Here is a 14,452-nt window from a genome sequence, read left to right as displayed (position 1 = left end):
AGGAGGAAAGGACAGTCAACTTATCTTTGGAGTTTTTGAATGCAGAGTTTTCTTCATCTAAACCAAATACTAGTCGCATAGTTACTAGGATAAGATGGAGGTTAACAGTCAATGGTCTTTTTTCTATGGGTACTGGACAGCTTGAAATACACTATTTCTAGAGTTAGGAACTGGATAGAAATAAAAGTGGGTACCTTAGGAAAGCGATGGCCCCAGACAGGATCAAGCTTAAGATCTCCAGGATAATGTAATCTTAGAAACTTCAAGCAGAAAAATCTGAGATCGAGTTGGTGTACTCCTCCAAAGAATTGTGTATTTTTATATAACTATTTTTTTCGTTAGGGGGGTGGGAGATGGCTTTGTAACACAGTTAAAGCTGAGTCACTTTTTCTTTCCTTGGGGTCTTGGCCTGTGTTAACTTGTGCGGGCTCACACACGCACTAAAGAGAAAGCCATCTCTTTTTTTCTCTCTCTCTTTGGAAAATGGAACAAAGCAACGCCTCACCAATCACATTTCAGATACATAATCTGAAACAACAAATTACCCTCCTCACGCATTTCCAGCCAGCATTCTGCCTTCTCTGTTTATATTATGACTTTTCTGTTTGCAATTATTTTTATTTTAATTTTCTGTCACTTTAACATAAACCAGAGCATTTTCTTTTAATGTTTTGTACACAACATGCTCTTTTTGATAAGATGTTCTTTCCTATTCTCTTTGAGTTTTCCTTTCCGTGTTTGGAGTTGTGTATCAGGCGTTTCTAATATTCTCCCCCCTTTTTTAAGGACTTGTCCCTGTCTTGCTTTATTTGTTTGTGTGAAATTTAGTTTGAAAGGAGATCAGAGGGAGCAGGAGGGGTTTGTAATAAGAGAATGACCAAATGACCCAAAGGCTGATTATATGTCATTAACTGGAGACTTGGTGTATCCAAATTACCAAAAAAGACCTCACTCAGCCAGATTCATTACCTTTGGATATATGTGCAGATAGTGGGATGGATACAGCTACAGAGTAAGGAGCAGGGTGCAATTGTCAATAAACCGATCACAAGATTTTCTATATTAGAAGGATGCCTTAAAAAACCGAACTTTGAGGTTCTGTGGGAAAAAATTTATTAGAATCTGACTGCAGAAACAGGTAGAGAGTTCTGACTGCTCCATTCTCACACACCCCCATGGCAGTAACATTTACATAACTAACATTTTTGTGTTGTGTCGTTGGAAGCAAAATTACAGGTAATTGTCTAAGCTCCAGAGAATATTTGAAAATCAAACCAGGCTGCTTTTGATCTATGCACGCTGCTAAACCCAAACCTCGTAAAAAATCGAGTTTTTCCATTAATATTGACAATAAAAGTGTTTCTTTTTGTTAGCTTGAAACCTAACAACCCTGTCTAAAGTCGTTTTTCTGTATAGGAAGTCCTCTATAACGTCCAAGGGGGAAAAGAGTTTGGAAAAAAAAAAAAAGCCATCCTGTAGAATCCTGTAGAAATCCCATCCACGTGGAGTTACAAAAAAAGCTGCAAAACACTATTCCCCAGGATGGCAGGCAATGCTGGGAGTTAGAAATGTAAATGCGACCCCAAATTCGGTAGTCAGAAGCAAGTTGGCTCCGTTTTTCAAATTGTTGCAAGGCTCCTTCTTCTAAGGTGCATTTCTCTTCTAAATGAAGATTGTCATGGAGTCTGCGCCGCAATCTAATTGAAAACCGCTACTTTCCACAGATAAACGGTGTGTTTGCAAAATCACAACTACTTCCTCAATCAAACTTCGAGTGGTTTCCTTCTGACAGGAGGTAAATGCTGCCCTTGCTGGTGTAGTGCTTCAAGCCAGAGTGGGCAAGCCCTTGAAAGGTCTAAGTAACAAAAAGGTCAGTTCATTTCAGTTCCTTTTTCATGCATTATAGTCCCACAGAAGTGTAGAGAAGATTATATGGCTTACCCCTTGTCAAAGTCAGTGTAGACACGTCCTCTCTGGTCACCACAAGCCTTATTTTCCCTATCACACGCAAAAAACAAACAAACAAAAAACCATTGAGTTATTTCTCCCTTATCGTTTAAAAAGTTCTCTCTCCAGTAAAAGTTTAAATTTAAGATTATCTAGTACTCTTAATTTTTAGCATTCATAGAAAGTAGAAATCTTCAGAAGGAGAATTAATATTAAGATAATTCTCTGTTATTTGTTTGTTGTTGTTTTTTTCATTTAAAAAAATGAATTCATTGCTTTTCACTTTGGTACACAACTTCCTGCTCTATGACAGACTGGACTCTGCAAATACAAACACAGGAGGGCACAATGGGAGTCAAGACAGAGCTCGGAGATAATCTGAAGGAAAGGAATTAAAATTCGAAAGTAATCGATGACTCCTATAATGAGTTTAAAGTTTCGGGAACAGAAATTAATTGAAGGAACTGCATCTGCCCCTAGTCTTGTCACTGCCACTGACGCCGACATGGAAAGCTCCATCTCCCAGGACAAGTCAGAACATTAGGGGAAAGAGGAGAGAGAGCCTTTCTTCTATTCTCTTCAGTCTTACCCACCCCTATCCCCAATGTACTTCCACTCTCCCACTCAGAACTATGTTTAGACATTTGTGGGACCTGAGTATCTTACAAAAATTACTTCTCCCAGTCTACAGTGGTAAATCTTGGTTTGAAAACTGCGCCCCCTATATGTAACAGTTGATCGTAGAATTTAAGTCTAGCGCAGGAGACTTGACAACACAGAATAAAAATCCAGGTGTTGTCGGCAGTGAAATTTTCTGGTATTAAAATTATATGCATTTTAAAAGTCACATAAAATGGCATTCTCTTTATGCCCTTCTTGCCTGTTGAACCCTAAGTAGTTATATAACTTACCTGACTCTAGTCCTTGTTTCTATTAATATATATCCACCCCAACCTCCAAATATAGAGAACAAGCTATCTTATTTAAAATGGGATAAACCAATGCCAGTTACACAAATGACCCCCCCATCTTTAAAAAAAATCTACTTCTTACAATGATAGTAAAATAGATAACAATCTAGATGAATTTTACCTATAGTTATTTCCATAAAAAAAGGACAGAGAAAAACATTCAACAGCTCAGTGTAGAGATGTTAACTAGTTTTTCTTCAGAGTAAAATTTTCACTGTTTCAAATTCCCTACAAGTCTTAAAACTGTAATGTTGACATTTAGTAGCACTTAAGTTAATGGGGGGCGGGGAGGAGAGAGAGGGAAAGAGAAGGAAAGAGACAGAGAGACAGAAATAGAGACTGAGACAGAGAAGGATCTAATTGGTTTGCAACCAGCCGAGTGGTTCCATGTCACCTGAACAACGTTGCTGAGGCCTGAAAAATCAAGTGTTCCATTTGTTTTCAAAACATTTTATATTCTCCATACAATCTCCCTATTTCGTGCTTGCTCTCAGAAGTTTCTGAAAGTGTGCGGTATCCTAAGACATTATGGAAGCTTGAAAGCAGGGTCAAAGTCGTTTCTCATGTGACCATTTGGAAAATGTGAAATTAGATTTGAAAAAAGATGACAAAGGAAATTGAGATATAATTCCGTCAACACAAAACATAAATTTATGGTCCATCTGGCCTGATTCTTTTGATTCCTCTTTATAGTCCAGTTTATTTTGAATTATCCAGCATAAAACATAAGATAGAGGCAGTGATTTGCTTTGAATCATAAATACAGGAAAAGGAGCTCTATTTTCTGCCACAAAACAAGTTCCAGCTTTTCTTCAAAATATACAAGATGAGTCTGACTGATTTTTGTTAAGAACTAGTATCACACAAAGACCAAACTCTTACAAAATAATGTCCAGCCTTTTTCAACACCTTTTTAGTCCATTCCATGTATGTAGGTGGACTGAAAGAAAGACAAGTAACATGGACACAGATAAGAATTTGTGCCTGATTATTTTTTTTTGGGGGGGGGGAGGAGAACACAATCATACAGTTTACAAGAAGAATTGGAATGAAGACAATTGGTCTAGAATAACTAAAACCTCTTAAAAACTATGATTGACTCCCAGAGATGCAGATTTCGGTGCCCAGGCTGCAGGGATGATGGGGACTTAGATGAGGATTTGCTATCTCTGTTAACAGTTGACTTAGAGAAAAAGAGATTTCCCAGGGGACCTTTAGACTGTACCTTCCCTAAAATTGAGACCCTAGTCCCAAATCAGTTAGTCAAATGGAGCAGTTACTCTGTGCCTTTACTTGCCTGACTCAGATGCATCCAAGATGGCCAGCCTTCCTCCAGATTTCTGGTGACCAAGGTTTGAGTAGTAGAAGGTAGATACTGGGACAATAACCGTTATTAAGTAGTGCTTCACTGCAACAACAACAACAAAAAAAAAAAAAAAAAAAAAAAAAAAAAAAAAAAAAGAAAGAAAGGAAAAACACTTTTCTCCTCCTTTCTTTCACTATCCCTGCTGCCCACCTCACCATCAGCCCCTTCATGCCCTCATTATTAAGTGCTGATATGTCCACTGAGTTGCACCTAGGTCATCTGAACTGGAAACAGAAATAGAATTCGCTTTTATCTTACCACAGGATTTAACACCTTATAGAAAAAATTGCAAGAAGAGAGGAGAAAGGGCAGACATTTTTATATAAAGGAAAAAGGAAAAAAAAGAGAAAAGGCAAAGAAAGATCTTTTACCTCCTCTCTCAGTCCAGGTCTTCACAAGAATGGAAGCAAAGAGAATATCACGGAGTCATAAGTTTTGGCCAATTAATTTAGTTGAGAATACAAAGATTGTTTCCTGATATTTTCTGCCTATGTCACTGCCCTTCAACCTGGTGGAACCGCTTCTCGCTGAGGCGGAAGAATCTGGGTCTAGGTTTCCAGAACCTCTTGAGGCGCTGGAATTCTATACCTTTTGGTACCACTTATAATTAAACTCTAATGATGCTATCCCAACGTACTGATGTTCAGATTAACATCTCCAGCATCCTTTAATGCTTTTTCTTTGCCTCCTCTTTTCCATTTCTTTCAGCACTTAAGATCCTATCTGCACAGTGGTAGTGGTTTACCGCAGGGTTTTGGGGGGGTTTTTTTGTTGTTTTTTTTTTTGTTGTTGTTGTTGTTGTTGTTTGTTTTGTTTTGTTTTGTTTTTTCCTCAGTTAAAAATAAAGTCAAAAAGCCTGTATAATAGAAAGCTCCCGAGGCTTTGCTTTTAAGCATAAATGAAGTCCCTCTGGCCAATGTGGCCTCTCTAACCCATTTCGGCTTCAGTAAAAAGGATTCCACCTCCTCTTCACCCCTAAAACTCTTCGTGCAACCAGCCAGAACGTGTCCCAGGATTCGACTTTTTTCTCCTTTCTCATCTGCTTCTGGTCCAGTTCAAACAACATCTTGCTTCATCTACCTGCTTGGCTGCCCTGGACGTGTTTTTATAAACACAGACATTTTAAGAAATATATCAGATGTCAGTCTGTGGAAGGCCTAGTATTTATGCATTCGGTGTTTGCCTCTGCCGTGAACCTATACACAATATGGGCTGACTACACTACCAGCTTTGTTCCCTTGATGAGGCAACTGGAAACCAGAGAGAACTCTTTTGGTGCTGGCCTTTAAAAGAGTATTTACATCTTAAAGACGGAACTGCAGACCTGCCTAGGTTGTAGCTGAGTTTGGTTTGGGATTTGGGGTATTACTTTTCTTTCTCTTTTGCAATTTTTTTTTCTTTCCGCGGGGTGTGGAGGGGGGATACAGTGGAAAAGTGTGGGAGGACATAGGTTCCCACGAAGAACCTGGCTTCATATATATATTGTCTCTCTCCTTTTAAGGCCCATAATTTAGACTTCTAGGAAATTTTGGCCCTCGGGGTAAGTGGGCGTTTATGCAAATATGCATTCCGTTTCTTGGCCTTCCCCGAGAGAGAGTTTATACTCTTTTCACAGAATCCAATCAGCAAAGTGAAACTCTAGACATCTTCCTTATCATTGTCTGCTGCCCTGGGAAAGGTGATCTGGAGGTGGTGGCCCCTTCCTTTCGATGCTCAAGTGGAAGTCAAGTCAGCTGGAAACCCTACGCCGCGCTGGAGTAGGCAGCGTGAACATAAACCCCCCGAAGCAAGCACAGCCTCATCGTGGTGCCCTTGCTTTCACTCGGCCAGCTTCGCCGTGAGGGTCCCTCGTTTTGCTAAGAAAATAGGTCGCGCCAATTACAAGAGCGGGACCTTAAAAAAGGTGCATATTCTCTGAAAGCTCTGCAGCTCTACGGTAATGACGTTATGAACTATTGTAAATTGAATAAATTCATAAAATACCTTAATCCAGTGGGTCATTTTCCACTGATAAAAAACATTTGTCTCAGCGCCAGTTTCTCTCTTATTTACCTACCCAGAAGTCCCAAGTCTGCCTTTTCACGGATCTCCCCAACGACATTGCCGTTCTCTCGGAGCTCTGGCAGAACCTGGGCTCAGGGTTTCTTTGTCTGCTCCAATCTCTCTCCCTGGCTCTCTCCCATTTATGGCTCGCACACTCCTGTTGACACCTTTGTCCGCACAGAACTATATTATGCTGAATTCTAATATACACCAAATCCAAGTCCTCTCCTGTCTCGGTGCCAAGCCAGTCCAGAACTGATATTAGCTGTTTGCACTGATGATATCCTGTTTCTTTTTAAAAGATGACCACGGAGTCTTGGCTCAAGGTGCCCTTCAGCAAGTTACCCGTGAGTTCCAGTGAATTAGAACTGGAGAAACATTTTCTCGTTATGATGCGTCTGAGATCACCCAGCCTAAATATCCAAACATCTCCTGGCTCTCCTCGGGCCTGGCTGTTAAAACTGGGGTTTAATGATTCCCCTTCGATAACTAAACCTGGTTTCCACAGATGCCTGCTTTTATGGGTGAGACAGGAATGCACAGATATATTTATATGTTTGTTCGTAAAAACTGGAAAATAAGCTCTGAACACGCTATAAAAAATATTCAGTTACTCACCAAACAGGCTAGTTAAACTGGCAGAAAACCGATATCGGCCACACCACTGATTCGAGGGGAGCGAAGTGCCGACTTTTTAAACATTCCGCAAGCTGGAGCAAACCCATTTGGGGGTCTTCTTGGTGTCCCCTGCGAGAACAGTGACAATCATTACATTAACCATAGCCGTATTCAAAATCGAGGGATGTCACAACCTTTTGACTCTGCAGTCAGTTGATCGATGTTCACAAAATTAGCCTTCCCTTTCAAGACTTTAGCTTAATTAATGGGAGATTGGTCAGGGAAAGAAATACTCTTACAGATGCTGTAGCCTCGTCTCCCAAGTAAAACCCTTCCTTAACAGCAGCTCTGGGCTTCGGGACGAGAAAGGGAAGACTGTTCCTAACGTCATCGGTTGTATACATAGAATGCATATGAAGGCATGAATACAAACCTAGACTAGACTTGGTCCTGGGGCTGGCACAAAATCGACTTTATTTTGCTACTTCAAAGACATAGGGAAGAATGCATGTCGGGGTTTCCTTTTATTTTTTAATCCATTTTTAAAAAGCTTTTTAAATTAGCATCTGTGCTTAATCAAAAAATGATAATAATGACAAAGGGAAATGATACCATACCTGGCTTGAGAAGATCCGGTTATTTTAGAGGATATAGATATATATATATATATATATATATATATATATATATATATATATATATATATACATATATATATTAAAATAGTAAAGCATCTGCTAAACTGTTGCATTAACCCACTGGCTGATTTAAAAAAAAATGTTTAAAAAAAAATTCCCTTCGTTTTAATTATCTAATGGATATGAAAGGATAGCCAATCCTAAAAGAGGACTTCAGCAATTAGCAACGTGAACATCAAAAAGTTTTATTGCGGAGAGCCCAAGGCACCGCCCCTGCCTCGCCGCTATTGGCGTGGACAGCCTCTGACGACATATATTAACCCGAGCTGCCCTAAAGATGTAGCTGTACATGGAGTTCTTGCTGGGGAAATAGGCTTGTTCCCGGCACCGCCACCAGCCCAAGAAAGTCGCCACCGAAACTTTCGCAGCTGCCGCCGCCGCCGTCGCTACCTCTACGGACCGCGAGCTTACCCCGGAGTCAGGCAAGCCAGTCGCAGTCAAGCAGAACCAAGCCGTGGGCCTCGCTGAAAAGCGGTCGCGGCCCCGGCGCCTTCCGAGCCCCAGAGGACGCAAGAAAGCGGCCAGAAAAAAATGGATGCGCTGATATCGCTCTGAAAGTCTAAGGACCCAAGAAGAGAGAAGAGGAACGGGAACGAGTTCTCAGCGGCAAAAGTCACATTCAAGGACAGACAGAAACAAACAAATCCCCAACCCCTCAAAGCATTAAAGGGGGAAAAAAAAAAAAAGACCCAAGAATCAAAACGGGGGGAGGGGGTCTGATTGGGGGAGGGGAGAGGGAAGAAGAGGGGGGGAGGGGAAAATCGGATGGAGGTGTTTTCACTGTGACTGGTAGATTCCCCTTCCCGTGGCCTCTGAGATTCGGCCAGTCCAGCTAGACTCCTCTCCCCATAGTCTCAGTGCCTCCCTCCCTCAGGGCTGCGCTGCGGGCCCTACAGAATCCAACTCTAGGAAGTGATCCGCCGAGCAGTGGAGAAGAGCGGGAGAGAGGAACTGCTTTCCCTTCTTGCCCCATCTGAGTCAGGGGCAACCTGGTAAAAATTCGTTCGCCAGTTGCTGCTGCTCTTTTGTCGCCTCCTCGATCACTGAGATTTGGAAACCCAGGGCCCTGGAGATACTTTTGGAGGAGAACAGGGACTTTTGCATGAGCACGAAAGGACACCCTTTCCATACTGCAGCAGCAATAGCCTCGATTAGCCAGGAAGAAGGAAGAGGCAGAGCAGACGAGGAAGGAGAGAGCCTAGCTGCGCATCCGTGACCACGCCGGGAACTTGGCCAACTCTATGGATAGCCTCAGGCTGGACCGGCGCTGCTGAAGCCCCTCTGAGGACCTGCGGGGCTGGGGGGAGGGGAAGGGGTGCTGCTACTGCCATTACTGCTGCGAGGTAGGGGAGGCTGGGGGGTGGGGGGTGGGACGGGGTGGAGGAGGAAGAGGAGTGAGGAGGCAGCAGCTTCTGGCCCCAACCCCCGGGTGCAACCGGTAGGCTCTAGGGCCTCGTGGTTGAGGACACCGTGGGACTCTAGGTTGGGGCCCAACGTGCGAAATGAGTCTCGTGGGAGGCTTCCCACACCACCCGGTGGTGCACCATGAGGGTTACCCCTTCGCCGCCGCTGCTGCCGCGGCCGCCGCGGCCGCCGCCAGCCGTTGTGGCCACGAGGAGAACCCCTATTTCCACGGCTGGCTCATCAGTCACCCGGAGATGTCCCCCCCTGACTACAGCATGGCACTGTCCTACAGCCCCGAGTACGCTAACGGCGCGGCCGGGCTCGACCACTCCCATTACGGGGGAGTGCCACCAGGGAGCGGGCCTCCGGGCCTGGGGGGACCCCGTCCGGTGAAGCGCCGGGGTACCGCCAACCGCAAAGAGAGGCGCAGGACTCAGAGCATCAACAGCGCCTTCGCAGAGCTGCGGGAATGTATCCCCAACGTACCCGCGGATACCAAGTTGTCCAAGATCAAGACCCTCCGCTTGGCTACCAGCTACATCGCCTACCTCATGGACCTGCTGGCAAAGGACGACCAGAACGGGGAGGCGGAGGCCTTCAAGGCAGAAATCAAGAAGACAGATGTGAAGGAGGAAAAAAGGAAGAAGGAGCTGGTCAGTAACTGTAGCGGTGGGGGAGGAGGAGAAGGGGAGAGATGGGGGAGGGGTGGCTATGTTACTGCTGGCTGAAGGCCTTATCAGTATTGAGAATAACAACAATATTCTCCACTCTATTTATTTTCACACTTTTTTCCTGTGGAAGGAGGAGGAAGTCTTCCACCTTTACCCGTCACTGCAGTAGAGCAGACTTCGTTTAAGCTAACTTACTCCACAGGCCAGATTGCTAGCATCCATGTTAGCTGTAGGATTAGTCTTAGTTAACACCTATAAGCAATTGTAGTGTTTTAGTATCAAAATGTTTTACTAGGTAAGGAGAAGACTCATCATTTGAGAGGAATTTGGAGACAGGCTAGTGAAATTTTTACTCTGAAGTTGTATTTATTTTTTGTTTTGTTTTTACCTTTGTGTTATTTATTAAAAGAGTAATACAAAGATCTTTCAACTTCAGGACTTAATGCTGTTGCAAGGTCGAGTTAACAGCCTCAAAAGAACTTATTATAAAGCAGAGATACCTCCTTAGCTAACCTATTCCTCCTACCCGCCAAAAAAAAAAAAAAAAAAAGAAAGAAAGAAAGAAAGAAACCTACTCTCTTTCACTAACTGCCACATTTCATCCCTTATTTTTGTCTCGCATACAGCCATCCCTTCTGTTCCCCCTAAATTGAATCCCTTAATAACAGCCAGATCAACTTAATTTGCCATTCCAACATGTGAGTGAATTTTTTTCCAATGAAAATAATTCTATTTCCATGATTTAGGGGTTCTTAAGAGCTTTGTTGTTGAGTTAACCAAAAATTAGAGACAGGAAAAAGTACAACATCGTGTTTGATGAGGCTGAAGATAAGGAAGTCCTAAAGAATCTTGAAAGGTATAGCCCCACATCCCATGCTTGACCAGCAGGGAAATACTGGAGTCAGGTAGATGGGTATGATTCCTGGACATGTGCAGTTTTATTTAAATTCGATTATGAATTTTCATTTGAGATACAATAATAAATTTTATTGTTTCCACTAGTAAGAATTTTCAAGCCATTTTCAGAATTCTTTTTCTTAAGAACAAGAATGGGCGATATTCATTGTCTTGATTGTTCAGAAGAGAATATTCAAAATTATCCCACTTTTTTCCCCTAAGGACTAGGATGCCTCAATCTTTGCTAACTAGTATAACTACAAGAGTGTGAGTATTGCCTATTTGAGCTTTCACTCAGCTCCACTATATGTGTGATAAGTATAGGCTGACATTTAAATATGTCAATGGATACCAAAAAAGTACCGGAGAATTGGGGTTATCCGAGGGTCCTTGGGCCAGTCAAAAACCCAAGCCAGCAAAGGAAAGCCAGAGGCCGAGAATTAGGCAGTGTGTGACTTTGAACTGGGGAAGTCTTTGCCCAAATCTCTCCACCACAAGTTTTCGGTTGCCATTAAAAACATCCAAAAACAGACTCCCCCACCCCACCCCCCAGAGGCACTCCACCCCCCACCCGAGGTACACATCTGGCATAAGGGAAAAGGCCCCCAGCTTTGCTATAAAAGACTTTAAAAACAGGCGGTGGTTTTATAAACTTTCCTCCGATGCAGGAGGGTTCCTACTGCAGACAGGAGGCCTCTCTCTGCCTGAGCCCGAGCCGCATAGGTCTTTGTAATTTGGTTTGTCTCCTCTGGCCCTGGTGGAACGTTTTGCAGTCTCCCTCCCCCATCCTGGCCCCTTCTTGCTCTTTCTTCTAAGATGGGATGGAATAGGGCTGTTGAAGGAAATCTCATCTCATCTCTGAATTTCTTCTTTTCTCTTCCTCTCTACTCAGAATGAAATCTTGAAAAGCACAGTGAGCAGCAACGACAAGAAAACCAAAGGCAGGACGGGCTGGCCACAGCATGTCTGGGCCCTGGAGCTCAAGCAGTGAAGAAAGAGAGGAAAAAAAGAAACAGAAGAAGAAAAAAGAATGGAAGAGTCCCACTGCTGGACTTGAATGAAGGACTCAAGGAAAACCTCTCCTGGAAGCTCTGCAGACATCTGCTCCGAGGACTTTTTGTATTTGGAATCAGCCAGTTTATTTATGTGCAATTTCCCTCCCCTTTCTCCTGTTCCCCCTTTTGAAGCACCCTATCCCCATTCCCTCCTTTTAAAAAAGTGGATATTTGAAGAAAAGCATTCCATATTTTAATATGAAGAGGAAACTCCAGCGTGGTAAGGGGTTCTATCGTCTCATAGGTTTGATTTGCGTTGGGGGTTTTTGTTGTTTCTGTTTTGTTGTTGTTGGGTTTGTTGTTTTTTTTTTTTAAGAGTGTGTGTCCGTGTGTGAATGTTCCTTTTCTGCCTATATAGGACACAGCATTACAACTCAAGCAACCCAGCTAAAAGACTCCTGGCATCAGTGTGTATGTGAAGTGTATCTTTAACTCTTGGCCTTTTTGGATATAAATATTTCTGGGGATGACAAAGTTATATTTCAAAGCAGAAGTGAGGCCACTAATGTTGTTCCGTTGGTTCGGTATGTAGTGTTGCCATTTTATTAGTGAGCTTTCCTTATTTGAAGATGTTCCCAACAGCTACTTGTGTTGTGCACTTCCGTCCTCTAAAAAGAATTAGTGGAGTTTAATTAATATTGAAGGTGTAAACATTGTAAGTATTCAATAAACCACTGTGTGTTTTTTTACAAAAAAAAAATCTTTTTATGTTTTATACCTCAAAGTGTTTTGAAAACAAAATTGTTGTTCTTGTTTTCATACTATTTAAAAGATTCAGAAGTAAACTAAGTTATAAAGATTGCCTCTAATTTTATTTTAAAGAAGTCACTAATTAAAACCAATCCACATATATAATGTCCCCCATTCCAGGACCCCCAGAACTTACACCCAGAGAGCTGGTGATAGCAGTCTTAAGCTCTAAAGGCCATAGGGTTTTCCAGGTCAGCTCAGAGTGATCTTTTAGATGCAAGGCTTTAACTGTCAGACTGAAAAGTAATCAGGAATCCTTGGTTAGCCCAAAATGTGGGAGTATTTACAGACCTTCCAGAAAGATGGAATAACTTTTTCAAGAGTTTTGTAATCCAATGATGTGTGTGTGTATCTGTCTGTCTGTCTGTGTGGTTCAGATTGTGACCAGTGTAGACTCTCCCCATTTATTCCATTGACAAAATTTTGTAGGGTTTTTTTCTTTTCTTTAATTTTTTTTTTTTAGAGAGAAAGGTACATACTAAAAGTGGGGGAAGGAAGAGGGATAAGGAGACAGAGAAGAGGGAGACACAGGGTGACATTTTGCAAGGGTCCGCATTTCAGAACCCTTCTAATCTATTCAGGCCATTGGAATAGAGCTGGAAGAAAGGTTTAGAGTAATGTCTTTGATTAGGTAACAGGTAATTTTATGTCAAGTTAAAAATCGAGAACAAGATCAGGGATTTAAGTTGGGGGCTAGGGGTGGGCTCAGAATGTTAGATTTACAGTGAGTCAGAAGGAAATAGAGATGAACTTTTCTGATTCTCAGAATTCTCTTGGGCTGCACAGGCGGTCAAAACGAATGCAACATCTTCCCCCCTCTGCTCCCCGCTGTTATCCCTGAAGTCCTCAGCCAGCTTGAACTGCTCTGCTTTTCAGTCATTTTTTGTTCCTCTCTTTTCTCTCCTCCACACCCTAGTCTTTGGTCCTGTGGACTGGAAGGAAATTAATTTTGCCTCCAGCCGAGATCTAGGTCTTGCTTTTGTGAATCAACCCAATCCCAAATAATAGGAGAAACTTAAGGGTCATAAAGGACTTTCCAATAAGCCTGGAGGTGATGGTGGTAGAGTTGGGGTGTAGTAGTGGGGAGGAGGAAGGGAAGGGGAAAGGTAAAATGTACTGAAAAGTGATTTGTTCAGGAAACTCGCATATATTTATATACCTGGTGTTTGGCAAAGCTTACTAAAGTTCCCATCTTGTCCAAAAACCACCTGGCTCATAAACGATCCATCAATACCAGGCTGGTTCTGCCCTATCTTGCCTGTCGCCCTTCCCTGACCAGTGCTTTGAGGTGAGCCTGAGCCAGGAAAAAGGGCAGATTTGCAAGGTCCATTAAAAAAAGATAAGAAAAGTCTCTTCACTGCTTCTTTCGGTTCCTCTGACAACGCTGAGGTTGAAGGGTTAGAACAACTAGACCAAAGCGATCTGAACTTTCTCCTCTCAGGTCAGCTTGAGCTGGCCGGTCATGGCATGGGCCTGTGTTTACAGACACTTGCCTTTGTTTATAACACAGGAGAGGAGAATCCCTCTCTTATTTTCTTTAACTCTCCTGGTCTGGCAGTCAACAAGCCCCAGCTTTCCACGTAATGGTGCCCTCAACTTTTTTCTTTCACAGGCTCTATTTATGTCAATTGTAAGCCTGGAATGATCGTGTTAAAAGTGTTTAAGGGAGAAACAGACCCGAGAATTAATTCTGTGCTCACCGCGTTGCTATATGCGAATGAGTCTTTGAGAAGTTGCTAGTTCTCTCTGAACAATGTGCAACAAATAGTGCGTGTGTTATGTGAGAATGTGGGACGTGTGAGAGAGAGAAAGAGAGAGAACCGGATTTATCTCGAGTTTGTGAGCATGTGTCCTGAATCAGCTCAAGACTTAAACTGGTGAATTTCATGTTATTTTTCTAATAAACGCCAGCTAAATTCACGAAGGAAGTTGTGCTTTACAGTGGCGGCGTTGTAGTAAATATAACTCAAAAATCTCGCCTTGAAAACTCTGGCTTTCGAGCTGAATCGGTTCCGGATTCCCTGTCACCCCC

General features: G+C 42.7%; 1 protein-coding gene and 1 long non-coding RNA gene across 2 annotated transcripts; one reads left to right on the top strand and one right to left on the bottom strand.

Annotated features, from left to right (window-relative positions):
• Positions 1-1,096: 1,096 nt before the first annotated feature.
• Positions 1,097-9,241, bottom strand: LOC141547697 (uncharacterized). Its single transcript, XR_012483593.1, has 5 exons — positions 7,563-9,241; positions 6,946-7,074; positions 4,216-4,326; positions 1,942-1,998; positions 1,097-1,855 (listed from the first exon to the last, which is right to left on the bottom strand). It is a non-coding gene; the product is annotated as an uncharacterized LOC141547697 (long non-coding RNA).
• HAND2 (heart and neural crest derivatives expressed 2) lies at positions 9,144-12,469 on the top strand. The gene is made up of 2 exons (XM_074276169.1): positions 9,144-9,700; positions 11,508-12,469. Exons 1-2 carry the CDS (start codon positions 9,146-9,148, stop codon positions 11,604-11,606), a joined length of 654 nt encoding a protein of 217 aa, XP_074132270.1. The 5' UTR covers positions 9,144-9,145; the 3' UTR covers positions 11,607-12,469.
• The last annotated feature ends 1,983 nt before the right edge of the window (positions 12,470-14,452 follow it).

This window comes from Sminthopsis crassicaudata, chromosome 6, assembly GCF_048593235.1.
Source record: "Sminthopsis crassicaudata isolate SCR6 chromosome 6, ASM4859323v1, whole genome shotgun sequence".
In the NCBI taxonomy this organism is placed as follows: domain Eukaryota; kingdom Metazoa; phylum Chordata; class Mammalia; order Dasyuromorphia; family Dasyuridae; genus Sminthopsis; species Sminthopsis crassicaudata.
Note: the sequence above shows the minus strand (reverse complement) of the source record. Positions and strands in the feature narration are given on the sequence as shown.

What these genes read in the sequence shown, in the direction of transcription:
- HAND2 (XM_074276169.1), top strand. Translation starts at nt 9,146, where the DNA reads ATGAGTCTCGTGGGAGGCTTCCCACACCACCCGGTGGTGCACCATGAG. An exon ending in AAAAAAGGAAGAAGGAGCTG is followed by an intron (nt 9,701 to 11,507) that starts GTCAGTAACTGT and finishes CTCTCTACTCAG; the next exon opens with AATGAAATCTTGAAAAGCAC.